The sequence below is a fragment of the Schistocerca cancellata genome, chromosome 5, assembly GCF_023864275.1.
Source record: "Schistocerca cancellata isolate TAMUIC-IGC-003103 chromosome 5, iqSchCanc2.1, whole genome shotgun sequence".
In the NCBI taxonomy this organism is placed as follows: domain Eukaryota; kingdom Metazoa; phylum Arthropoda; class Insecta; order Orthoptera; family Acrididae; genus Schistocerca; species Schistocerca cancellata.
The window spans coordinates 370,199,571-370,225,741 of record NC_064630.1 but is presented as its reverse complement, the minus strand read 5'-3'; the positions used below and the strand labels follow the sequence as shown (position 1 = coordinate 370,225,741).

Here is a 26,171-nt window from a genome sequence, read left to right as displayed (position 1 = left end):
AGTGTACATATGTAGAGGTCAACGGAAGTCTGGTATGCATATTACGTATTACATACGTAGGTCCTCCTGTCATCAGTAATACTGATATGTACGTAACAAAAGACTGTTAGTAATAGCGGAGACAAAATAAACAACACATCTACAATTTGTATCCCGTGTTCCACTTAGGGTTTACTGAAGCGGAGGGTACATCGTTCAAGTGAAGAACAGGACAGTACTGCTAGTGAAAACGAAGAAATCGACGTTCGCTGAACTTGTATCCCGTACAGCACTTAAGCAATACAGTTCGAAAGAATTTCTAGATAGAACTGACATACATTTAACGTGATGTATTCTTTGCTAGTAATATATTTCATTCATTTCTTTCCATTGTATTTTGTGGAGAAATACTAAGATACAAACACACAATATCGTTAACGTGAAAATACTACTGGCCCTTATATATGTGAAGTACAGTTTTTCTCTCTTGCCTTCCTTTGTTTCCGAACATTCTTCTCAGCTCTTTCATCTTTGTAATAGATGCTCTCTGGCCAATTCTGACGTCATTGGTCAAAGCCGACGGGTTGTATCCCCTGCTAAACTAGACCCGAAGTTCCAATAGCTCCTTCAACAAACCAACTACATGTTCACAGTTTAACATATCAGAAAGTGAACTACATAGCCTTCTTCTCAAACCAGCAACTAAAGTCTGTAACTGCACTATTCTTCTTTTGTGTCTTACACTAAGTTGCTTCATTTGCTTTATCCGCTTCTTTAGTCGCACATTCTCTGCTTGTACTCTGTTATATTGTGTTTTCAACTTCTTAGGGCTTGGTAGACAGTAATTGTGGTCAGCAGAAACAGATGTGGGTCTGACAGGCACTGAAAGAGTGCAGTTACATCATAAGTTTATAAGAGAGTTACACCATAAGATTATAATATAAAGTTTATAATTCAAAGTAATAAGAACACGGAGTAAAATTAAATTATTGACTTACTTTGTGCTAATGATGTCACTGTAACAGCACTATCTTGCAAATTGTCGAAAGATCGCTTTCTGGGTTGTGGTCGTAATACTTTATCTTGCTTTTGTAAATGTGGTGGAAAGTTAAGGATAGTAGGTACTGCTTTTGACAAAAGGCGCCTCTCGACATTTGTGTGGTACATATATTTCTCTTCAAAATGAGCTGCACAGAGGTAACTGGCTGTAGTAGGAAACCAGTTTTCTCGCTTCATATTTATAACCCATCTTTTTGTAATTTCCTTATCTTTTAAAGGAAATCTGTAATCAACGATAAATAAATTACTTTCCTATATTTGCCTTAAGCATAATTACAGTTCCAATGCAAATGACTCTTTAATAAACATTAAAAAACGTGTGTCGTATTTCGGTACTAATATACTTACTTATAATATGAAATATTTGTTGTTTTATCGCTGCGATTTGTGCAGTTGAACGCTGAAACACACTGCAGGCATGTTGACTTTATATTTTGTAACAAAAAAGTCAACTAGAAAAGTTGAATATTGCAGTAATATCACAACAGCTGACACACTTCCAACACAAACAACAGTAACGCTTTTCTAATGTTTTGACTAAGGAGAATATGGCAGCCGAGTTAGCGTTGGTTGCCGCTAGGAGCGCTGTAACTAGTATCTCAGCCACTCTATGAAATTTTAACTCGTTGGGTATTACACTGTCATCATATTTTTCGTCGAAGTTCAAGATGGCTGACAACAACAACTTGTTATTAACTGCAGCAGTTGCATGTACCACAATTGCACTGTTTGCACATGCGAAAGAGAAGCGGGGGGGGGGGGGGGGGAAATGGAAGCACACCTGAGTGAATCCGTGGGTTTTACGACGACACGATAAAAGCATTCAACAAAACTTGTTACGTGAGCTTATAGTGGAGGACGTCAAGTTGTACATCCATTACTTAAGAATGGATGAGCATACATTTCTGCATGTGCTCAATGAAGTGTATCCTCATATCACAAAGCACATTATTCACTTAAGAACTGCTACATCTGCATAAGCCAGGCTCATTGTAACACTCTGATTCCTTGCTACAGGAGAGGGTTAGGTTAGGTCAGGTCTCCAATCTTCGTAATCTATTTTTGTATTCAGCGTGCCTCACGTTGTAAAGCGCCTCATCAGCTTCATACATCTCTATTAATTTTGTAGTTGTCGGCACACACTAATTGTATTTACCAGCAATGTTTATAAAAACACTACAGACGACAGTATGCAGCGATGCTAGTGCTCGATGTGGTAACATGTCACATTGCAGTGAACAGAAGACAAGCAACTTCTTTGATCAAATCTACAGCGAGGCCCTAGATTTGATCAAATATTGGACGACATTTGCAAAGTTCCCTATTACACCATCAAATAGCTTTGACAAAGATATTGGACAAAGATATTTGGCAAAGAAATTTGATAGTGTAATACTGCTTCGATACCGTCAGTCTGTATGTTTTGTAATGAGAATAATAATAATCTCAAAATACATAAAACTGAGACATTCAGATACAGTATGTGCCTGTACAGGGCTGAAACACTTGTTTAAATAAAAATAGCAACACTGATGAAACCCAAAAGCGAGAATGAAAAGTAATCCAGGAAATTTTAGGTCCACATTCTACTTGGGAAGGTACACAGTGACTAAGAGCAAATAAAGAAATGGAAAGTGTACCAATGTTTACTCACATATGGAGTAAAAACAAGAGTATAATTCTGTAGGGTTATTAAAAGGATAGAACCAACCAGACTAACTACATAGGTTGCGAAATTCTATAGCAATCTCAGTAAAGCTTAAACTGAAATGATAAAATGGATTGGATCTGTTAAAGGGGACCTGAAGAAGCAGGGATAACATAACCTGCCAGCGCATAATCGTCAGCTGAATTAGCAGAGAAACCCAAGAAGACTGGAAAAACTTGACTTGATGAGCAAAAACGAGCCCATTCTTTGAGAATAAAAGTAATATGGGCACAAAAAACCGTAAGAATCTCCGAAAATGCCCATTGTTCTACATCATGTGAGCCACTGGGGGCCAAGTGTACAATTATAAGGGCAAGTCACTTTAAAAAGGTATATAATACACAGAATGCAGATAATCCCTTGTGAAAAATTGATTTGTCTTTATTATGTACAAAACAATGAAAATATTACTGTGTAATACTTCTATACATTTCTTCTTACTTCTGCTGTCACTCCATCAACAAATGTTCACACACTCAATGTTATTGCCCTTCAGTAGGTGTAGTGGGTATCCATCTGCACTGAAACAATCAAAAGAGCAGCAACAGAAATATTTACGACAGACGTAGGAAACACATTGTCGAACAAAGTGGCATTCTTGCGTTACTCTTCGTATAGGCCGATACTTCAGTGCAATAGACAGATATTTGTCAGATAGTAGCATTTTTTTCGGCTCTTTCTTACAGAATCCTGTTTTATGTTCGTATTTCTGCAGGCATTGCATTGAAAGTTATACTTATCAGAGGAAGATGTTATATAGTTTTGCATGAATGCCATGTTTAGCTATTCTTAGTTTAATAATTGTGAACATTAAATTCTACAAATATTTGCAAAACTTGCATTTTCCAAGCACAGCTCGACATACTGTATCAAGCTAAGTAATATTGTTTCAGTGTTACGCAGTATCTCGTAATATTGTTAAGACATTACAAAATACTTACTGAATCCTTTTGTTCAGTACCTATCGACAACATGTTTTCCCATTTTCAATTATCATCTCACTATAACTAAACGATGCCACAATAAAAAAGCAATAGGCATGGTATTGTGCTCATGGTCGAGACATTCCGATTTTCACGTCGTGTCGCTTGCCAAAATGGGCAACAAATTATTTTGCAGTCAGACGCAGAAAGAAAATCGTTCGTTATAAATGTCGTCGCTATGGAGATAAATCTGTACATAGCGTAGATATAAAGTGACGCTGGAGCCAATACTCACCTGTTGGTTCCAGGAATGAAGACAGCATTCTTCAGTGAACATGCAAATTCTGGGAGCAGAGACACAAAATGCCAGTTTTCATAAATTTACTCTCGCTTAGTATAACTAGTATTAATTCGTGAACGAACAATGTAACGTTAACATATTAATGCAAGACGTTTGTTATATCATTCTCATCTTCGGTTTCTGTCAATGATTGGGGATGATGCATCTTCTGCAGTTTTTTATTTTTGACAATTCGAAGTATATTGCTATCTTTGCGATGTTCGTAGACTGTAAGATGTCAAGTTTCCGGTAGAAGCCGCACATAACCCCAATCCTATTAACTATAGTTACTAACTTTCCAGCGTAAAATTCTGTACCAGCCTTGGGACGCTGGGAACCGAACTGGAATTCTATTAAGTACGTTCTTATCTGAAAGAAGCATCATGTATGTTTGTAGTGTTTTGAACTGAATTTTTTTTTTTACTACGTATATGTATGTTCGCGTCTCTGTTGCTTCACACCCGTTACTGTTGTTACGTGTTCTTGTAATCAGCGGTTCCAAACATGGCATTCAACTGTGGTGCGAATTAGTGTAACTCCACTTCGCCAAGCATTAATTCTCCATTAGCACATGAATTCGTGCAAGTGTACATTCTCAGATTTATATACTTTGGACAGTATGGTTGATATTGATGAAATGTTGCAGTTGAATTATTCATATAATCACATAGAAATTCTTGGCTAATTTTACTATTACACCACACAGTAATGGGCTAAAAAGTTCATAGACGCTGACACAGTATACTACTAGTTTGAAAGCTGATAACAGGCCAACCGCATCGTGTAGATATTTGTTTAGTCGGTAGATGACAGTTCTCATACTAAATCAGTTTCAAACAATTTTTCGTTTATTTTAATGAGTTTATTGGAAATTATAGAACTGGCTTGCTAGTGTGTGTTGTTTTCACTTACGATGTAATGGCGTCTCTTTCGTAATTAATTTTGAATAAGTAAAGTTTGGAGAGAGTACCAGTCTGTGTTTACATAATTTATCCCTATGTAAATAAATACCAGATTTTTTGGTATTTTTCAACGTGTATGAAGAATAGATGTGTTTTTGAGAGTGCTTTACCAAATTGTGTTTTATTGCGATAAATGTTAGTAACTTATTACTCCAAATTTATTTAGGCACCAAAACCAGGCGTTATTTTAGTTCATTTGTGTTCATGTCGCACAGCTGTCAATAATGTGGAAGGATATTTGTAAATAAATTTTCTCAGTAACTTATAACTGGCTAACATTTTTCTTCTCAGGAATGCCTATGTTGATGTATCTCCCTCCCCAAACTACCCCTGCCATACCCTATCTGTTGTTTGATTTGACCTATGTTGGAGTTCGTTGTACAAAAACTGCTACATTGAATAAAGATAAAATGTATAAGGCTGCGTTTGTGGAAATTGAGCATGTTTTATTCAGCCTTTGTCAATGAAATGGAAATTACTGAGAATTCAATTTTTGTAGTATTTCATTTGCTTGATTTAATTTCCGCTATTAAATGTCACCACGCATAGAGAACACTGTCTGTATTTATACTACAATTTCTGTTGAAGTAAAGGAAATCAGTGTGTGAAACAGAAGCTTGTGTAAATAACAATACTTTAATTCACTGTTTGTAGACTTACATACTGTAAGACAAATAGTGAACCCTTTTCTAAATTTTTTCATTACAAATTTCGTGTTACATGAACCATAAGTGCTTAGTTTCTTAGGTTCTAGAAACAGGTTAAAAAGTGTGTATTTGGTTATAAACTAATATTTGTTATTACATTTGGGATAGTGCTATTTATCTTGTGCTGTGTTTGTAAGTTAATACTTTGTATATATTTTCGGCTCCACAGCAATAAATATTAACCAAGAATCTTATCAGACACTCCCCCATATGTTATTCTTAATTCACATACCTAATCGAATGTCTGCATGTCAACTCCTGACTATTATACAGTTTCTATACAAACATCATTTTCTATGTGTTCATCCCATGTTTTGAATTCCATACCTGGAAAGGAAAGCAAAAATATCTAAATGTTATATTTAGTGTTGTACTTTGCATTGGTCTCACTGTTTGTTTAGTCTATTATACTCCAAACAACAATATGACCCCATCATCAGACACCATGGATTATAGTGGTTAAGGCATATGACTCAGAATCGGAAGGATGGGGCTGAAACAATCCTCCCCCCTGCCCCTCTTACAATTCCAATTTGGATTTTCATGGTGTCTGTAAATTGATTTTAGGGAAACTCCTGTGGCCATTCCTTCTGAAAGGACATCATCAGTTCCCTTCCTTATCCTTGCTCAACCAAAACCAGTGCACTGTCACTTATAACCTCATTGCCAACAGGATGTTTAAACCCAACACTTTATTTCCAGGCACACGCTTTGTTTGATTATGACATGGGTTCAAGCTTAAATTATTGTTGTTATTTCTCTTCTGAAATTTGCAGTGTTATATTAAACATAGTTTATTATCTTCATTATTCCACTAGGTTTTGAAATTGTATTGCACCGTAGGAAATACACACATTAATTTAAGATAGTAACACCTGGCAGTGTTGGAGCTGTTTCACAAGGACTGAAATTCTGTTATGAAATATAAGGAAATGGAGTAGTCATGTCCCAGACAAGCATTTGTAATTAGCTGGAAATACCAGTCTTATGCTGCTGGTGTGTTCTATATAGAAAAATAATTCAGCACCCATTAAGATTCTCCCTGCAGGTAAAACAACTTGAAGATAAAAAAGTTATTAACTGTCTGATGCACTCTATTGTGTAAATCTGAAATGTACCGTATAGTTGCTGATTAGGTTAGTTTGCATTTAACCAAGGAAAACCAAGAGTCATGCTCAACAACTGTCAATTTGAACTGTTGTCTTCTAGCTAGCAGAAAATTTATGTTTACTTGTCAAACCATTGGCTCACTCCAATGCCTGTTCTTTTGTAAATCTCGTATATTGTAATGATACTGAATTTTTGGCTTTAATACAAGAATCACAATAAAGTCTGCCAAAAACACCTGATCAGAAGATATTAGTGGAAATGAGATTTTGAATGGTGTTCTGTAGATTTGCCTATCACAGTAATGTTACAGCAACAGGAAATATCACGTAATAAAGCAATGTATACAGGGATAAATTTCAATCACACTGATAAGAATTATAGTTAGAAATCACATAGATTTGTGAAAAGCTCTGTAATATGAGTTCATCAGTTTTTGTGTGTAGCACCTAGTTCTGGTATCAAAATGTAGCCTTAATTGTTCATTTTCATGTAGGCTTACTTATAGTTATTTTTTCCAAGCACTATTTGTGAATGAAATGTGGAAGAGTAGAAATGATGATAGTGCCAAAAATACCCTCCTCCTCCCATTGTGAGGTGGTTTGTGGAGTACAGATGAAGTAATATTCTGTGTTGTTATATTTTTGAGCAAATATTCGTTTACCCATGAACTATTCATTATGCAGAAACAAGTAGTAAGCTTGCAGTGCACTTTTTCCACAACTAGGTGCATTTAAAATCATCTCAAAGTATGTTTACCCCAGATGGGGTTTGTATTCGTAACTGTGGTACCCCAAATGGGGTTTGTATTCATAACTAAAAATTCAAGAACAAAACGTTCATAAATATAAAGGTCATGCCGATAGCCATAGTATACATTTTTTTCTAAGGCAAGAAAATCAATAAAAACATGCATCATTGAAAATTAATCTGTCATACTATTTCAGTTGATTTTTGAAGGATCCAGTGAACCACAAATTGCATTTTGTGATTCCTTTGTACTGTTCCCCTAAATCTTACCCTTTATAAACAAGTGGAACTTGGAAAGAAATAGGCAGATCTGTATTGCAAGCAGAATGCACTAGGATTTCAGTCACATTTGGTAATTTATTTCCTGCTCCACAGCTGACTTATGTGGTATGCACAGCTGACCTAAGTGGTATCTAATGACACATGCAATCTCCATCGGACAATGTGTTAGCAAAATCCTTGTCCTCCTTCCAGTTCCTGCATGATGTGCAACCTTCCTAATTTCCCGATAAGAAACACCACCATAACTGCTTGTACTTTTTTTCTTCTTCTCCTGCCTTGTGTTGCAGGAGAAAGCTTCTTTTGATCTTACAATGAAGGTATTTAACAGAATGATTATGAGTGATAGATAACTTCATTGTTACACAAACAATATTGGAAATTTTGTTAGAAATTGCATCTGTTGCACAAAAGATACAAAGCAAAGAATAAAACATGGGTAGACAGTTATTAATTGAAACAGTCTTAGCTACCAGAGAGGCAGTTCTTGAAACTTCCACTAACCACCAATAAACCACTGTCGTCAGAACTCTGTCAAGGCACCTTTTTTTTGCCATTTGTGAAGGATATGTATTGCACAAAAATAAGTATCTGAACACTTCTAACATAGGGCCTTAACCATAGTTTTTTGTCTTCAAATATTCCTTTACTAAGAATCAACAAGTGTTACTATTTGTCATACCCCCATAATGATAGGCGACATAGTAATCATTGCTAGTGATGTGAAAAGCAACTGAAATCGCTATAGCTCAACAGATTTTATGCCGAATTTGGTTGTTAGCTTCACTCTTCACCATGATTTACTGTATAACCACTTAGCAGTGAACATTGTCAACAAATGAAATGCAAGCAACATCCAGTTACAAAAATGAAGCAGACTGTGTCCATAGAGTTACCACTCTGTGTGTCACCTCCATTTAAAGCAAGTCTAAAATACAGTGTGTTTGGAAAAGAATAACTTGATTTAAAAACTCTGTATTTTTTATATGAAAACGAACTACAAACATCGAATACATTGCAAAATACAAAATCTTAAAGTTCTACTATGCTATTGCAAATGATCTGTGTGTCTACCACTGGCAGCACGTTCGACATCTAGACAAGAGCTAAATTCATCATAAACTTTACACAATGTATCTGCTTTTACAGAAGTTACGGCAGCTGTTGTTCTGTTCTTCACTTCTTGTGTGTGATGAGGCAAATGGGGGATGAATACACTTTCCTTCACATATCCCCACAAGAAAAAATCACATGGGTCATGTCTGGTGATCTTGGAGGCCAGTGCTGAACATGGTGCACTGGACCCCAAGACACTGTCCTGCATTCTTGGTCTCCAAGATTGCCAGACATGACTCTTACGATTTTTTCTTGGGGGGATATATGAAGGAAAGTACAATCATCTCCCATTTACCACATCATACGGAAGAAGTGAAGAACAGAATAACAGGCACCATAACTTCTGTAGAAGCAGCTATATTGTGTAAAGTTTATAATGAATCTAGTTATGGTCTAGATGTTTTTCATGCTGCTACTCATTGACACACAGAGAGTTTGCAATACCATAGCTAAAACATGTTTTTATCAGTAAACGTGTAGTCTTAAAATCAGGTCATTCATTTCGAATCACCCTCTATGTTCTTCATTCAAAAATAACAATCTACTGGAAACATTATGACCTTTCCAATGAAAATCAGTGTCGATTCCAGAAGCATTTATCACATAGATCCCAACCTGAACTCTTTATACACAATAATTTAATCATCATAAATACAGAGAAGAGTGGTTTCTGTGTTTCTTGACTTTCAATAAGTATTTGATTCAATAGCATACTGCTCTGACACACACACTAAAGAAATTGAATGTTATAGAGTATCGTGACAGGATTGCAATGAGATTGATTATTTCTTGATAAGCAGAACATAGCATATTATCATTGGTGGAGAGTTGTCTAGTGACAGCCCGCATCTTGTGGTCGTGCGGTAGCGTTCTCGCTTCCGACGCCCGGGTTCGATTCCCGGCGGGGTCAGGGATTTTCTCTGCCTCGTGATGGCTGGGTGTTGTGTGCTGTCCTTAGGTTAGGTAGGTTTAAGTAGTTCTAAGTTCTAGGCGACTGATGACCATAGATGTTAAGTTCCATAGTGCTCAGAGCCATTTTTTGTCTAGTGACACATAAGTATTTAAGATCTGCTGCCAGAAAAGTAATTGAAATGTACCTAAGAGCAGTGTGATAGGGTTATTCTGATCCTGTTATACATAAATTACTTGGCACATGATTCATTCATAAAGAAGTTGCCAAAAATATAAATTTTGTTAACATATACTTACCTGAGGATAAAATGTCTTATCTTGTGCAAGGACTCGTTACAAGCTCTTAAAGTAGATGAAGTGATCCTTTTACATTGCAATGCATAAGAAAATGTAAGTTAATTCAGGGAAAAACAGTCCTGTAATGTTTGAATACTGTATTTATAGTGTCTGCTTGATACAGCCAAGTTGATTAAATAACCAGGCATAATGGTTCGAAGCAATATAAAATGGAACAAGCGTGTGAGGACGGTAATAGAAAAAGCAAAAACAAATGGTCAACTTTGGTTTATTGGGAGAGTTTTAGGGATGTGTGGCTCATCTACAAAGGAGACCTCATATAGAACACTTGTGCAACCTGTTGTTGAATATTGCTCAAGTGTTCGGGATCCCCAGTAGGTAGGATTGAAGGAAGAGATTGAAGCAATACAGAAATATGCTGCTAGATCTGTTACCAGTAGGTTTGATCAACAGCCAAGTGTTGTGGAGACACTCTGTGATCTCAAATGGGAATTCCTTGAGGGGAGATGGCATCGTTTTCAGAAAACACTGTTGAGAAAGTTCAGAGAACAGTTGTTTACAGGTAACTGCAGAATGATTCTACATACATTTTGTGTAAGGACCACGAAGACAAGAAAAGAGAAATTAGGGCTCATACTGCCACATATAGACAGTTGGTTTTCCCTTGCCACAATTGTGAATAATTGGAAAGGAAATGTCTACTAGTGGTATTTGGTACCCTCTGCCACACACAGTATAATGGCTTTTGGAGAATGTATGTTGATGTAGATATGATTAATGGCTACACCTAGAAAAACTCAAGTCATATGGCTACCAGGAAGAAACAGTGAAGTGGTATAATCATGTAGATCAAGTTGTAACAAAATGATTCACAGGATTTCGTTCACTGCAGAATATTAATAAACTCTCTTAAGGGAGGAATTGTGGGAATATGCTACATCCTGCTACTTATCTGCTTGTAGAGAACATGCAGTAAAATTAGAATATTAGCAGCACACTCAGAAGTATATAAGAAATCATTCTGTCTGTAAATGAATGGGAAGAAATATATGGCCCAAAGAATATTTAAGAATATCTTCTGCTATGTGCTTTATAAGGGTATGCAAAGTACAGATGTAGTTGCAATGTACAGATTCTGTCATTACCCACTGAGCAAATCTGTCATACATGGAGCAATGTGTGAACATAATTATGTAAAATCATAGATTTATTCACATATAACAGTCATTGTTCCAAGTTCCTGTTCAAGGTAATGAGGACAACTAATCAAATCATTTGTTTTTTTGCAACCATACACTGCTCGGCACGTTCAGTTTTCGACAGTGAATAATTTTGTAGAAAGCATTTCCGTTAACAGAAATTACACCGATTACGCTGTAAAGTTGGATGTTGCTGTGAGCAATAGCTCTGTCTGTTGTGTCTCCTTTCTCCTTCAGTCAGTGCATTACTAGTTTCACATTGCCAAAAGGTGAAACAGCTTGTTGTTTCTCACATATTCTGTTGCACTTACGTACACCGTTAGAAAATGATGATGATAAAAATGAAAACTATTGATGGTATCATTGTTCCATCATGAAGAGGAGAGAACTGCAGTAGTAAAGGTCTTTCATCCCCTCTCCAATGGTTAAAAGTTGTTAATAGAATACAAAACTATTTTTAAATATACCTAAATTATTATCACTTCTGATTTATCTTCCCCATCTTTGCCACAGGAACTCTTAATCGAACAATACTACATATTTATGCACTCTTAACTAATAAATGTAAATCTACAATTATGTTTAATATATAAAATCATATGAAACACGCAATAAACAGCCAGTATGTAACAATATAAACTCAAAGAAAATGGTATTTTGTGAAAAAGTGGACACATTCCACGTCATAAGAAGAAATGGTAAACATGATTTGTAGGATAGACATGAATTCAGTAACAGAATTAAAGGAATAAGTTGTCTTTTCAGTGAAGTGCTGACAACTAAATTTTTTTGTTGTAGGCTATTTCATTTTCATTGTCAGAGACCTTGAACACCCTTTGATGCACTGAAATCGGTAAATTTGTTGTAAAAATTGAATGTAAAACTCAACACAGTTCTTGTGAAATGTAAAAAGGTTGCAAGATTATTGAGTCAGAACCCATTATACAACGAATATGCAAATGTGCAGAAAATTTGTGTGTATAAGTGCTACACTGGTATTTAAAGAGATTCATGGAGTGTGTGCAAGTTAAATGAGACATGTTTTAAAGTGGGTGAAAGGAAGAATGTGGAATACATCTTCATTACATCAATTTTGATTTACTCATATTTCCAAGACATCAAGATCATGTTCATTATTTAAAGTACATCCTGTTGGCAACTAATACATATTATCTAAATGCTTAGATTCTGCATATCCAAATCCCTATTGGCACTGTACTTACTATCACATTAAAACATTTTATTGTTGATATTGTTAATGAAATCAGTGACTCATTAAAACTGGGGGAATGACAAAATGTACTTGGGGAAGGGGACAGTAACAAACTGTGAACCCCTCTCACAGAGCCAAACCTTGGACCCACACTTACTGAGCATTATTTCAGTAATGATAAGTTAGTTATTACTGTACACTACTGATTGAGTTCACTGTTGGTATATTTGTGTAATAATGTTAAGTTTTGACTCATTCCACACCCTTGAATCAGTCAGTGGAGTACAGTGTCTAAATTGATAAATTTATTATATGTGCTCATACACAAGAGTTATCCACAAAGAAAATTGTACCTATGTGCAGGAAGAGAATACACACCATTTGCTACAGACTACCATTTACTTACAACAATCATGTTGAATATTTAGGTCTTGATGTTCCTCAGCATTTGTTCGAGTAACATCCCTCTTACTGTGTAGTCATGTGATGATTCAACCAATCCATGACTGGAATGTCATACATTGATCTGTTTGGTACTTCACCAATTTTGATTCAGTATGAGGAAAAGACTAAGAAATGTCCAATATTTGGTAAAGCACATGATAATGAACATAAGCTCAAAGAAACTGAACCTGTCAGTGCAGATGACATGCAATAGATCACGTGGAATATATAGAGAGAAAAACAGTGAGGAAATTCTGGAGCCAGAATATCAACTGAATTTATCAGCATCATTCACAAAATAATTAGCCTGTTTTTTGCCCTAAGCCATTGACAGGTGTCTTAGGAAATACCACATTCAGTACAAAGGTCGTCAACCATGAAAGGATGCAGGTGATAAAGAATAATATTCATGCAATTTACAGCTTTCACAGTTTCTTCCGTAGTAACCAAAGGTGTTGGTATCGACCTGGTGAATATACCCCCAGGTTGTCACCACTGGCTTGTGGTAACTGTGAATCTGATGTTCTTCTGGAAGATGGCATACCCTTGCATGATAAACTGGAAACAGGAGATGGCATATCTTTACATGATGACCTGGAAACAAGATTCATGTGATCAGACAACTCATCTTCATTGTTCAATGGTTTGGAAACTATGTTCTCCTACCCACTAGAATTCTAATGGTGAAAAAGTTAGTTCAGTAGTGGAATATACATGGGATGTGTGCTGCTGAGCTCTGTTTGAAAAAAAACTTGGATTGATCATTGTGCTACATACAACACATTCGAGACTCTCCCAGCACTTTGTTGTGCATTGTAGTGCCACAAAATCATCTCTACACTACTTTAAGTAACAGACAAGCCTGTGATTTTCACATTTTTTTACATCTATCACCTTGTCATATACTAATAAATTCATTGGCATTCATGCTATTGTAATAGGTATAATTGGCATCAGTGTGTGTTCTTCCCATGAGCCTCATTGTTCCCATGATACTAATCATCAGCTGATATGCTATTGCAATCTGTTCTTTGTCAAAATAGCTTAAAGCAGCAGCATTTCTAATTTTCTATGCATGAAGTTGACTCGATAATTTATTTCTATCTTCGTCACATGTTTATGTTCCTTCCATAGAATGTCATTCACTGTGTGTGTGTGTGTGTGTGTGTGTGTGTGTGTGTGTGTGTGTGTGTGTTTGTTTTCTGTGCATAGGCACTGATTATGCTGGGTGGTTTTGTGGTTAATTGACAATATGTGGATCCAAATGCCCGGCATTCAGTTCTTAGCCAGAGTATATTTACCTGTCATTATCACTTCTTTCATCTCTGGCAATGTGTAGTAATGTGAAACATGCTGACTTTCATCATGATTTGGAGTCCTCATTAAAATGTAGTTGCTTCTATAACTAATTGGGTAAGTCAGTTAAAAGGCCAGATGAAGGCAAGAGCATACCACATCCTATGGGAATGTGATTAGTAAAATACTTGTAGTGATACATCCTATTCCTTGAATGAGAGGTATCATGTCCTTAAATACATATGTCAGAGAAAAGATGTTTGTGACAGAGTAGTCACCACACGGCCGCTATGGTCGCAGGTTCGAATCCTGCATCGGGCATGGATGTGTGTGATGTCCTTAGGTTAGTTAGGTTTAAGTAGTTCTAAGTTCTAGGGGACTGATGACCTCAGAAGTTAAGTCTCATAGTGCTCAGAGCCATTTGAACCATTTTTGACAGAGTAGTCAATAAGTGATGAGCACTCTACTGTTGGAGGTGCTTTAAATTGTAGGTGCTGATGCCAGAAATAACAATCCAGTGACTGTACAGAAGTGGATATCAGTCAGATGACCCTATCTGCTGATTTGGAGGTAGGGTCCTATGGAGCGGGTGGTGCAGAGAAAAGAGGCTCATGAAATCTAAGAACACAAAATGTCAGACATACTGAATGTACTGTAATTGTTAATTATCAAGTTGAATATCAGATCTCTTAAGTACGGGATGGTGGCTGTCATCATTTATCATGTATTGAATTGTAATTTTGAATATAATATAAGAAGATGAATTGAATCTCACTTTTTATTTATGTGGGGGAGTGAATGAGAACAAGAAGTTAATTTTCTGTAGTTTTATCTACAGACTGTAAGCAGGCGAAGTCTTAGCCAAGTTGGAGAAGAAGGCACATGGAGTCAGGGTACAGACTAGCTGGACTGTGATTAACAATACTTAATGGCACCAAATATTCAGTAAGCAACATTCACTTTATAAAAAAGGAGCGTTCATGTGGCAACTTATTTGAGTGTTTGGTGCATGGAGTGAAGTACAACAAACTACCACACAGCCCAAGATGACCTGAAACACTTCACACTTTGGTGTTCAAAACAACCTTCATATTCCGCAGCCTCCTCCTCCTCCTCCCCTTCCTTCATGGATTAGGTGATTTCACTTTTTCCTATCTGTAAGGTCCAGCCAGTTCGTCCATGATCTTCCCCTCTGTCTTGTCCCTGTAGGTTTGCAGACAAGAATTTGTTTTGGAAGTCTATTTTAACACTTGGTACCTACATGTTCCTGCCATCTGTTACTGCTTGGATTTATTTTCTTGTGCACTGAATCAACTTGTAATTTATTCCTAATGTCTTCATGTCTGAAGCAATCTTCTCTAGTTCCCCTTTAACACTGTGAAGAAATGTTTCCACAGCCTAGATCCTGCTCACATCTGTTTGCATGGGAACCCGGGTTTGAGAGCCATGGAGCACAGTAGATATTGCCATGACCTCGTAAAACTTCATTTGTGTCACTTTTGTAGATTTTTTGTACCATATTACTAATTGCTTCCAGATTGCATTGAATTTTAGGATCTTGTTATCAACTTCATTGTCAGAATTTCATCATGTGTCACAGCTGAGACTGTGATAGTGGGTTGTGTGTTCCAATATTACTTTATTTATTACAAATTTCGATCTTAAAAGTGAATGTTCCATCGAATTCTGTAACCTTTGTTTTTGTTGGTGGAGATGTTTATGTTATATTTAGAAGCCAGCGAACTGAGATGATAAAAAGATCTGTAAAGTTTATCCTCTGTTTACTGAATTATTAATTCATCATCTGCATACAGTAGAATATTAAGATATTTCTCTCTGTCAATCTTAACACAGTAGGTGATGCCTTGTTCCCAACAAAGCCTTTTATGCAGATGCTGGAAAGAGTTGGAGTCTGCCTAACTCCCTGTGTTGTTGTCAATTGATCAGACAAGTTATCTCTACCTGTGGTTATAATTTTTGCCTCTTTATAATGAACATTTACAGGGTTAATTAAATGTGTTGGGAAACCTCTTGTTTTCTTAATCCACCACACTAGTCGTCTGTTGGCTTTGTCAAATGCTTTTTTTTAATCTACAAAAGCTATGTGCATCTCAAAGTTAAATTCTTTCCTTTTTTCTGTCAGCTGTTATGGCGTCAATATAGGATCGTTCTTTTCTAAAAACTATTTTTTCTTCTAATAAAATAGTATCTGAGACAGGGTGCAGTCTATTACTTAAGATAGTATTATAGTTTTTATAGCCTGTATTAACTAGGCAAATTACTTTATAGTTGTTTGGGTCACTTCTGTTGCCTTTCTAAAATGTGGAGAAAATTTTAGGTAGATTCCACTCTTCAGATACTTTACCCCCAGTCCAACATATGTTAATGAGTTGTAGACTAATTTTACCTGCTTATTTGTGAGGATGGACTTAGTTTGTATTTTCTGAAATGTATGATGTTCTGCTCACCAGGCTACGTTTTCAGATTTGTACATTGTAACATTCCAGAGTGTGTTATACTTCATACAGCTGATTACAGTAATGGGGCTAACCAATAGTCCTTTTGATCCTGAATAGTTTTCTTGATATTAGTATTACAACAGTGCATTTTGCAAGCTACTTTAAGTGTTCATGTTTTTTTAGAGACATGTACTTTATAGTCTTTAGAAGAGTACAGCTCTCAGTCTGAAATGGGACGTAGTGTATATTTTAATTGGTAGTGAAACTTAATATGTTCCATGGTAACTGGCTCACTCATATTTTGAGAAACTGCTTACCTTGATATTTTAAGGACAATAATAAAGATAGGAAAGTTTGTCTGAGGATTCTAACAACAATATAATAGTCCATACAACATGTTCCAATTCTTTGAATGTTTGAAACGCACAAATAAAATGCGGTAAGATACTCAATTCAGGAAACATAATTTAGGAAGTAAGTGGAGACTGAAGAAGGGAAAAAGTTATAGAATCTTCTGCTGATTGAGAAGTGACACGAAAATTAAGATATTGGTTTGATGAGATGGAATAGCTACAGCAGAAAGTTCAAATAGAGAAATATTTCAGTTTAAGTGAGGGACTACAAATATCTTAGAATCTGAAATATCATATACATTAAATGATAAATTAAAGACACAATTATCAGTTTTAAAGAAATCTGAACAAATGAGGCAATATATAAAATGTTTGCTCCAAGTCGCAGGCTTTATTTAAGAGAAGGAAAATAGATTAAATAAGTATATTTTGCAGATTGGCAAAGATATGTAACAAATGTACTCTGATCTCGTACAACACTATACTTCATGATGATGATTTTATAGCCTGTATTTCTCCGACTGCTTAACCTACTTAGTGGCTGAGGATAGAGTAGCTACACAATAAATATTGGAATGCAATACTGTATGTACATATTTTTGTTGACAGGTGAAAATCATTTAACTGCATTTGGTGGGAGTATTAGTGCTGAGGCGAAATAAGGTAATGACCTTTGGTATTACAATATTTATTTTTAATACAAATTTAAGCAAAGCTGAACAGATGATTTGATATTACAAAAATTTGTAAGTTCCAATTAACCACAGTTCATTGAATATTTATGTTATAGTTATTCATATAGCTTAACTCAGAACTCCAGCTAGCTAGACTACAGTACAGGTATTTGATGAAGACTGTGCAGCATTTCTGTTACTTCTTTCTTATATCTAACTCATGGATCACAAAAATAATACAAGAGAGATTAGAGTGATAGTGATGCAGTCTATTGTAATTCACATGAATGGGATAGGGAAGACATGACTACTAATGATAAAATGTACCATTTGTCGTGCACTGTACAATGCCTTGTGTTGAATGGACTCATGTTTGCTCCATAAACACAACACAGGAACAGTTAATGCATGAAATCATGCAGAACAAAATTTAAACAATTTGTAGACAGATAGTGCACAAAACCTCCACTTTAATCTTCAACTCTGTGAATATGCAGAAGGGATCTGACTACAGAAAGAAAATAATGTCAGACTTAAATTCCTTTAATGCCAATCATGTGCATATTCTAAAAGGAAGTGACAGTTCCTATTAAAGAGAGAGCTTTCTAAAGGTCTTCCTATATATGATGTATCGTGACAAGTACCTCATACTGCTGTTGGTTGTCTTTTAATTTGTTGGAGTGAAAGAGACATCTTTACACTTCTGTGCTTGCCATGAGACTTCAAATTTTATCATCATGGATTTCACATAGCACACATGATTAAGTGGGAGAATTTGATATACTTACTATTTCCAAAGAAGGCAGAATACTATTGAAGTATCAGTTTAGTAAGCCATAGTCACAAAATACTGACACAAATTATTTACAGAAAAATGAGAAAACTGGTATAAGCCAACACAAGAGAAGACCATTTTGTGTTCCAGAGAATGTGAAAACACAAGAAGCATTACTAACCCTGTGACATAGATAATATGCTGAAGAAAGACAGACCTACATTTATAGATTTAGAGGAAGCTTTTGACAGTGTTGACTACTCTTTTTGAAATATTAAAGCTTACAGAGATAAAATATAGGGAGTGAAAGATTATTCACAATTTGTAGAGGAACCAGACTGCAGTTATAAGAGTCAAAGGACACAAATGGAAAGCTGTAGTTAGGGAGTGAGACAAGATTATAGCCTATCCTCAGGATTATTCAAACTAAGAAGGAAACCAAGGTGAAATTTAAAAAGGGAATTGAAGTTTAAGGAGAAGAAATAAAAAGTTTTGAGGTTTGCTAATGTTGTTGTGATTCTGGCAGACATGTCAAAGGGCTTGGAAGTGTAGCTGAAAGGAATGGATAGTGTTTGGAAAATAGTTTATAAGATGAACATCAACAAAAGTGAAACAAGGATAATAGAATGTTGTTAAATCAAATCTGGCACTGCTGAGGTAGATCAAAGTATGTAATGAGGTGCTAAAAGTAATCAATGAATTATCTTATTTGAGTAGCAAAATAACTAATAATGGCTGAAATCAAGAGGATATAAAATTTGTCCTGGTAATAACAATAAATGCATATCTGTGAAAGAGAAATTTGTTAACATAAAAAATAAATGTAAGTTTTGGCAAGTCTTTTTTGAAGGGGTTGTCTGGAATTTAGCCTTGTACGATAGTGAAACTGTATGATAAGCAGTTTGATGCTACAGAAGAATACCAAAAATTAGGTAGGTTGATCAGGTAAATAATGAGGAAGTACTGAATCAAATTGGAAGGAAATACAGCTCAATTTGACTAAAAGAAGGGGTTGGTTGATAAGTCACATCCTGTGGCATCAAGGAATATTAAGAGGAGTTAGGGGGCAGTGGTAAAAATGTAGAGGGAGACCAAGTACATGGGTTCAAATGGATGTAGCTTTCAGTAGTTATGCAGAGATGAAAAGGCTCGTGCAGTAGAAAACTGCATCAGACCATCCTTTAAACTGACAACCACAACAATAACATCATCATCTTATATGAGTTGTTGCATAATCCTCTTATAAAATTAAAAAAAAAAAAAAAAAACAAGCGCAAATTATATATATCATCTACATTATTCAGACATGTGTAGGAATAATGTTATTGACATTGTAGTAGGTTTCACCTAAGTTTATGCATTATTTTACATTTAGTTTTGTTTAACATGAACTGAAATTTGTCACAGGAAGTCATGATATTGCTGTAATTTGTGGAATTTGTGTATATACTTTAGCAATACGAAAATAAACTCTGTGCATATTGTCTCGCATCAAACAACTTTCCAAACGCATTGTTTTTCCTGGATTTCGTTTCCTAAAGTGCTGGGACGTCCTCCGCCGGTATAAGACCTTTAAGATTCAAAGGACTGATAGGTTTTACAGCTCCGAGGGAAAGTATACTGTTGCTAAACACGGATGTATTTTCACCCGCTTTATACGTAATTTCATCCGGGTGTTTTTAACCGGGAAATCCGGGAAAAATCCGGGAATTTTTTTTTCTTGTCCACGTAGACACCCTTAAACAGCTCTGCTGCAAACTCATTGCACAGCTTTTTATATTGGTATGACTACCAACCAGCTGTCCACCAGGATAACTGGCCACCGCCAAACTGTGACCAAGGGTAAAGTAGACCACTGTGTGGCACAACATGCAGCTGGACATAATATACTTGATTTCAATGGCTGCTTCACAACCCAGGCCATCTGGACCCTCCCCTCCACCACCAGCTTTTCAGAACTGTACAGACGGGAGTTATTCTTTCAACATATTCTCCACTTCTGAAAATATCCTGGCCTCAAAATACAGTAACCTATTGTCCCCACACCATCCATCCAAAAGTTTCTGTCTCCTCTCTGCTATAGTCTCCTCTCTGTTCACATTCACTTAACCCGATTGTGTGCCATCCTATGACAGTGCACCCATCTGTCTTTCCACTTCCCTGTTCCTCTCCTTTTTGGCTCCCTCCTCCCCCTTTCCCCACTACCCAAACCCTCAGCCTCCCAATGCTGTACCTTGTAATCGTGTCTTCCCTCCATCTAGTCCCTGCACGCACTGTGAGACAGCACTCTTCTCTCCCCCCAACTGTACCCTGCTATCCTTCCCCTTCCCCACACTCTTCAGGTTACTGCTGTCATTCAGTGTGACAGTTGCATTCGGATCCAAGCCGCCGGAGATGGCTGTCATGTGTGCTTGCTTGTGTGAATGAATGTTTGTGTGTTTTCTTTTCTGGAGAAGGCTGTGGATGAAACTAAATGTGTAACAGTTATGCCATTGTGCTTTTCTGCAACTCAACATGTCATGTTTATGGTGAGTAGCAATCTATCCTTTTCCTTATATTGTTGATATTCCAACCTGGAGTTTCCATTGCTTATTTTCCTTTTGACATTTCTCTGACACAGAAAGACAATAAAAAAAAAATCTGGAGACAAATCTACAACTGGTCTCAGTTTCCATGTACGGACTACAGTCTCACACTTGGTGTCCTGCAGTTGTTTGGTTTTCCTCTTCTTGTTGATTTCACCCAATTTTTCCATTTTGTTATATAGAGATAATAATAATAATAATCTTGCCAAGTGACTTAATCTAGTTACCTCTCTTTTGTCAAAACAGTTACTTTACAGGCATAGTCCTGGTGTCTTCTGGAGAAGAATAATATAGCAGTCTGTTGCAAATTAACCAACCAACTGTTGATAAACTGTTAACAGTGGTATAACCTGTGTGTGAGAAAAATAAAAAGTAGTATAGTTTATGTGGCCTTCATCTCGGCCGAAGTGGCGTCAACTAGGAAGACTTGCACCAGGCAATCCGCCTACCTGACGGGAGACCCTAGTCACACGACATTATTATTATTTATCTCATTTTATTTTGAGTGCCCTTTATAATAATAGTTATCTTTTTCATTTCATTCCAGGAATAATACTCTTATATTGATCAAAATTTTAATTCTTGGCACGCGAAAAGCTATGTATGTTCAAGATGCTAAAGTTAAATGTCCTGCATAACACGACTATGTAGCTGACATGTTTGAGTTTCCTATATAAATATATAACTGAGTTTCGTATATATTTCCCACTAAGTATTACAGTATCAACTATTCTGAAGAACATTGTGAATTTACTAATCCTTGCCCCCTCACTGTTTTTATGGTGTTTGCATTGCTTTTACTGTTGGTGATGTCTGTCTGTGCCTGCCCTGTAATTCCTTTTGTCCCCCTATTTTATCTAAACCATCTTTTTCGTTAAAATTGCTGCCATTTATAAATCACATTTAGTATTCTGCTGTATACAGGGCTGTATATGATTGCTTTTGTCATGACACTCGTGCACTTTCAGATATGTTCACGTAACTAAACTAACACTTACCTCTGCCATTTGCATCATCACTTTCCAAATGCTTTAAACAGGTCCATACTTTTTATATTACAGAATGTTATATATATGGAATGTCAATGAGAATGTTTTGGTTACTTGATATGTTTTGAAAAGTATGTATTTGATTAAAGGGATCTCACTGAAGAGGATGCCTTGGTATTCTCATCATAAATTTTTTAGTGGTATACCATCGGTATGGGTCAAGCTTTAATAAACTAAAGTGCACCACTTCTTTAAAAAACAAGAATGTCAGTTGTATTTGTCAACCTTTCAAAAATATGCTTAAATTTTTTGCAAAACAAGATCTCATTTACGAAGCAATTAGGTATGTAAACCATTGCTCTCATGAATATTTATTTGATTGTTATGGTCTTCTGTCTACAATACAAAACAGTATATCTGATGCTGAGACATTATAAGATGTCCTTTCTTTGTTACAGTTTATAACACAATGGTGAAAGAAAATCCAAAGGCCATGGTGATATGTGGCCCATCTGGATGTGGAAAATCAACTCTATTGAAGAAGCTATTTGATGAATTTCCAGATAAGTTTGGTTTTTCTGTGTCTCACACAACACGAAGTCCTCGTAGTGGGGAAGTGGATGGTGTACACTATAACTTTACAACAAAAGAGGCAATGAAAGCTGCAATCAACAATGGAGAGTTTCTTGAGTCTGCAGAATACAACCATAATCTGTATGGAACAAGGTACAGCATGTTTAGAGAAATCAAGAAATAAATTAAAAGACATTCCTTTTTTACAAATAATAAATAGTTCAGTACTGAATGCTGAACAGCATTTTATATTTCAGCAGTCTAGTCTCTGCCAGCCAACAGTCATCCAATATTTCTAACATTACTAGTGTACACAAATAAAATAAAATCAGTGAAGTTTGATTAGGATATCTAGTCTGAAATCTTATATAAGTCTGATGTGTTTTCTCTTTCTTGCACCAACAAGAAGTTAAGATATTTCACAACACGTTATTCTTTACTATCTGGAAGGTATTGTTGTTAGGATCAAACCATGCTTAATAAAAAAAAAAAAAAAAAACACACACACACACAAACAGATTCCAGTTTTCTTTGTCTGCCTATAAAAGCCATTTGTTGTTGTTGTGGTCTTCAGTCCTGAAACTGGTTTGATGCAGCTCTCCATGCTACCCTATCCTGTGCAAGCTTCTTCATCTCCCAGTACTTACTGCAACCTACATCCTTCTGAATCTGAGACAGTGTATTGATCTCTTGGTCTCCCTCTATGATTTTTACCCTCCACGCTGCCCTCCAATGCTAAATTTGTGATCCCTTGATGCCTCAGAACATGTCCTACTAACCGGTCACTTCTTTTTGTCAAGCTGTGCCACAAACTCCTCTTCTCCCCAATTCTATTCAATACTTCATCATTAGTTATGTGATCTACCCATCTAATCTTCAGCATTCTTCTGTAGCACCACATTTCGAAAGATTCTATTCTCTTCTTGTCCAAACTATTTATCGTCCATGTTTCACTTCCATACATGGCTACACTCCATACAAATACTTTCAGAAACGACTTCCTGACACTTAAATCTATACTCGATGTTAACAAATTTCACTTCTTCATAAACGCTTTCCTTGCCATTGCCAGTCTACATTTTTTATCTTCTCTATGTTGACCATCATCAGTTATTTTGCTCCCCAAATAGCAAAACTCATTTACTACTTCAAGTGTCTCATTTCCTAATCTAATTCCCTCAGCATCACCCGACTTAATTCGACTACATTCCATTATCCTCGTTTTGCTTTTGTTGATGTTCATCTTATATCCTCCTTTCAAGACACTGTCCATTCCGTTCAACTGCTCTTCCAAGTCCTTTGCAGTCTCTGACAGAATTACAATGTCATCGGCAAACCTCAACGTTTTTATTTCTTCTCCATGGACTTTAATACCTACTCCGAACTTTACTTTTGTTTCCTTTACTGCTTGCTCAATATACAGATTGAATAACATCGGGGATAGGCTACAACCCTGTCTCACTCCCTTCCCAACCGCTGCTTCCCTTTCATGCCCCTCGACTCTTATAACTGCCATCTGGTTTCTGTACAAATTGTAAATAGCCTTTCGCTCCCTCTGTTTTACCCCTGCCACCTTTAGAATTTGAAAGAGAGTATTCCAGTCAACGTTGTCAAAAGCTTTCTCTAAGTCTACAAATGCTGGAAACATAGGTCTGCCTTTCCTTAACCTAGCTTCTAAGATAAGTCGTAGGGTCAGTATTGCCTCACGTATTCCAATATTTCTACAGAATCCAAACTGATCTTCCCCGAGGTCAGCTTGTACCAGTTTTTCAATTCGTCTGTAAAGAATTCATGTTAGTATTTTGCAGCTGTGACTTATTAAACTGATAGTTCGGTAATTTTCACACCTATCACCACCTGCTTTCTTTGGGATTGGAATTATTATATTCTTCATGAAGTCTGAGGGTATTTTGTCTGTCTCACACATCTTGCTCACCAGATGGTAGAGTTTTGTCAGGACTGGCTCTCCCAAGGCCGTCAGTAGTTCTAATGGAATGTTGTCTACTCCCGGGGTCTTGTTTCGACTCAGGTCTTTCAGTGCTCTGTCAAATTCTTCACGCAGTATCATATCTCCTATTTCATCTTCATCTACATCCTCTTCCATTTCTGTCCTCAAGTACATCTCCCTTGTATAGACCCTCTATATACTCCTTCCACCTTTCTGCTTTCCCTTCTTTGCTTAGAACTGGGTTTCCATGTGAGCTCTTGATATTCATACAAGTGGTTCTCTTTTCTGCAAAGGTCTCTCTAATTTTCCTGTAGGCAGTATCTATCTTACCCCTAGTGAGATAAGCCTCCACACCCTTACATTTGTCCTCTAGCCATCCCTGCTTAGCCATTTTGCACTGTCTGTTGATCTCGTTTTTGAGAGGTTTGTATTCCTTTTTGCCTGCTTCATTTACTGCATTTTTATATTTTTTCGTTTCATCAGTTAAATTCAGTATTCCTTCTGTTATCCAAGGATTTCTACTAGCCCTCGTCTTTTTACCTACTTGATCCTCTGCTGCCTTCACTGCTTCATCCCTCAGAGCTAACCATTCTTCTTCTACTGTACTTCTTTCCCCCATTCCTGTCAATTGTTCCCTTATGCTCTCCCTGAAACCCTGTACAACCTCTGGTTTAGTCAGTTTATCCAGGTACCATCTCCTTAAATTCCCACCTTTTTGCAGTTTCTTCAGTTTTAACCTACAGTTCATAACCAATAAATTGTGGTCAAAGTCCACATCTGCTGCTGGAAATGTCTTACAATTTAAAACATGGTTCCTAAATCTCTGTCTTACCATTATATAATCTATCTGATACCTTCTAGTATCTCCAGGATTTTTCCATGTATACAACCTTCTTTCATGATTCTTGAATCAAGTGTTAGCTATGATTAAGTTATGCTCTGTGCAAAACTCTACCAGGTGGCTTCCTCTTTCATTTCTTAGCCCCAGTCCATATTCACCTATTATGTTTCCTTCTCTCCCTTTTCCTATTCTCGAATTCCAGTCACCCATGACTATTAAATTTTCATCTCCCTTCACAACCTGAATTATTTATTTTATCCCATCATACATTTCATCAATTTATTCATCATCTGCTGAGCTAGTTGGCATATAAACTTGTACTACTGTAGTAGGCGTGGGCTTCGTATCTATCTTGGCCACAATAATGCGTTGTAGTAGCTTACCCGCACTCCTATTTTTTTTATTCATTATTAAACTTACTCCTGCATTACCCCTATTTGATTTTGTATTTATAACCCTGTGTTCACCTGACCAAAAGTCTTGTTCCTCCTGCCACCGAACTTCACTAATTCCCACTATATCCAACTTTAACCTATCCATTTCCCTTTTTAAATTTTCTAACCTACATGCCCGATTAAGGGATCTGAAATTCCACGCTCCGACCCGTAGAACGCCAGTTTTCTGTTTCCTGATAATGACGTCCTCTTGAGTAGTCCCCACTCAGAGATCCGAATGGGGGACTA

The 26,171-nt window shown here is 36.5% G+C and overlaps 2 protein-coding genes across 5 annotated transcripts in view; one reads left to right on the top strand and one right to left on the bottom strand.

The window, feature by feature from the left end:
- Positions 1-357: 357 nt before the first annotated feature.
- Positions 358-1,435, bottom strand: LOC126187626 (THAP domain-containing protein 2-like). Its single transcript, XM_049928822.1, has 3 exons — positions 1,387-1,435; positions 978-1,261; positions 358-861 (listed from the first exon to the last, which is right to left on the bottom strand). The coding sequence occupies exons 2-3, from the start codon at positions 1,213-1,215 to the stop codon at positions 581-583; spliced, it is 519 nt and encodes a 172-aa protein (XP_049784779.1). The 5' UTR covers positions 1,216-1,261; positions 1,387-1,435; the 3' UTR covers positions 358-580.
- Positions 1,436-3,870: 2,435 nt separating this feature from the next.
- LOC126187624 (guanylate kinase) overlaps positions 3,871-26,171 on the top strand; it is a 53,871-nt gene continuing 31,570 nt past the window's right edge. The window contains exons 1-4 of one of the 4 annotated variants that reach the window (XM_049928818.1): positions 3,871-4,366; positions 17,713-17,766; positions 22,276-22,469; positions 22,585-22,852. In XM_049928818.1, the coding sequence (XP_049784775.1) occupies positions 22,391-22,469; positions 22,585-22,852 (347 nt within the window). In that variant the 5' untranslated portion in view covers positions 3,871-4,366; positions 17,713-17,766; positions 22,276-22,390. Of the gene's footprint in view, positions 4,395-17,712; positions 17,767-22,275; positions 22,470-22,584; positions 22,853-26,171 lie in introns of all 4 variants that reach the window. The other 3 variants (XM_049928819.1, XM_049928821.1, XM_049928820.1) reach the window with 3 other exon arrangements.

Coding starts and splice junctions, on each gene's coding strand:
- LOC126187626 (XM_049928822.1), bottom strand. CDS start 1,215: ATGAAGCGAGAAAACTGGTTTCCTACTACAGCCAGTTACCTCTGTGCA. Junction 862..977: donor AGTGACATCATTAGCACAAA/GTAAGTCAATAA, acceptor GCACTCTTTCAG/TGCCTGTCAGACCCACATCT.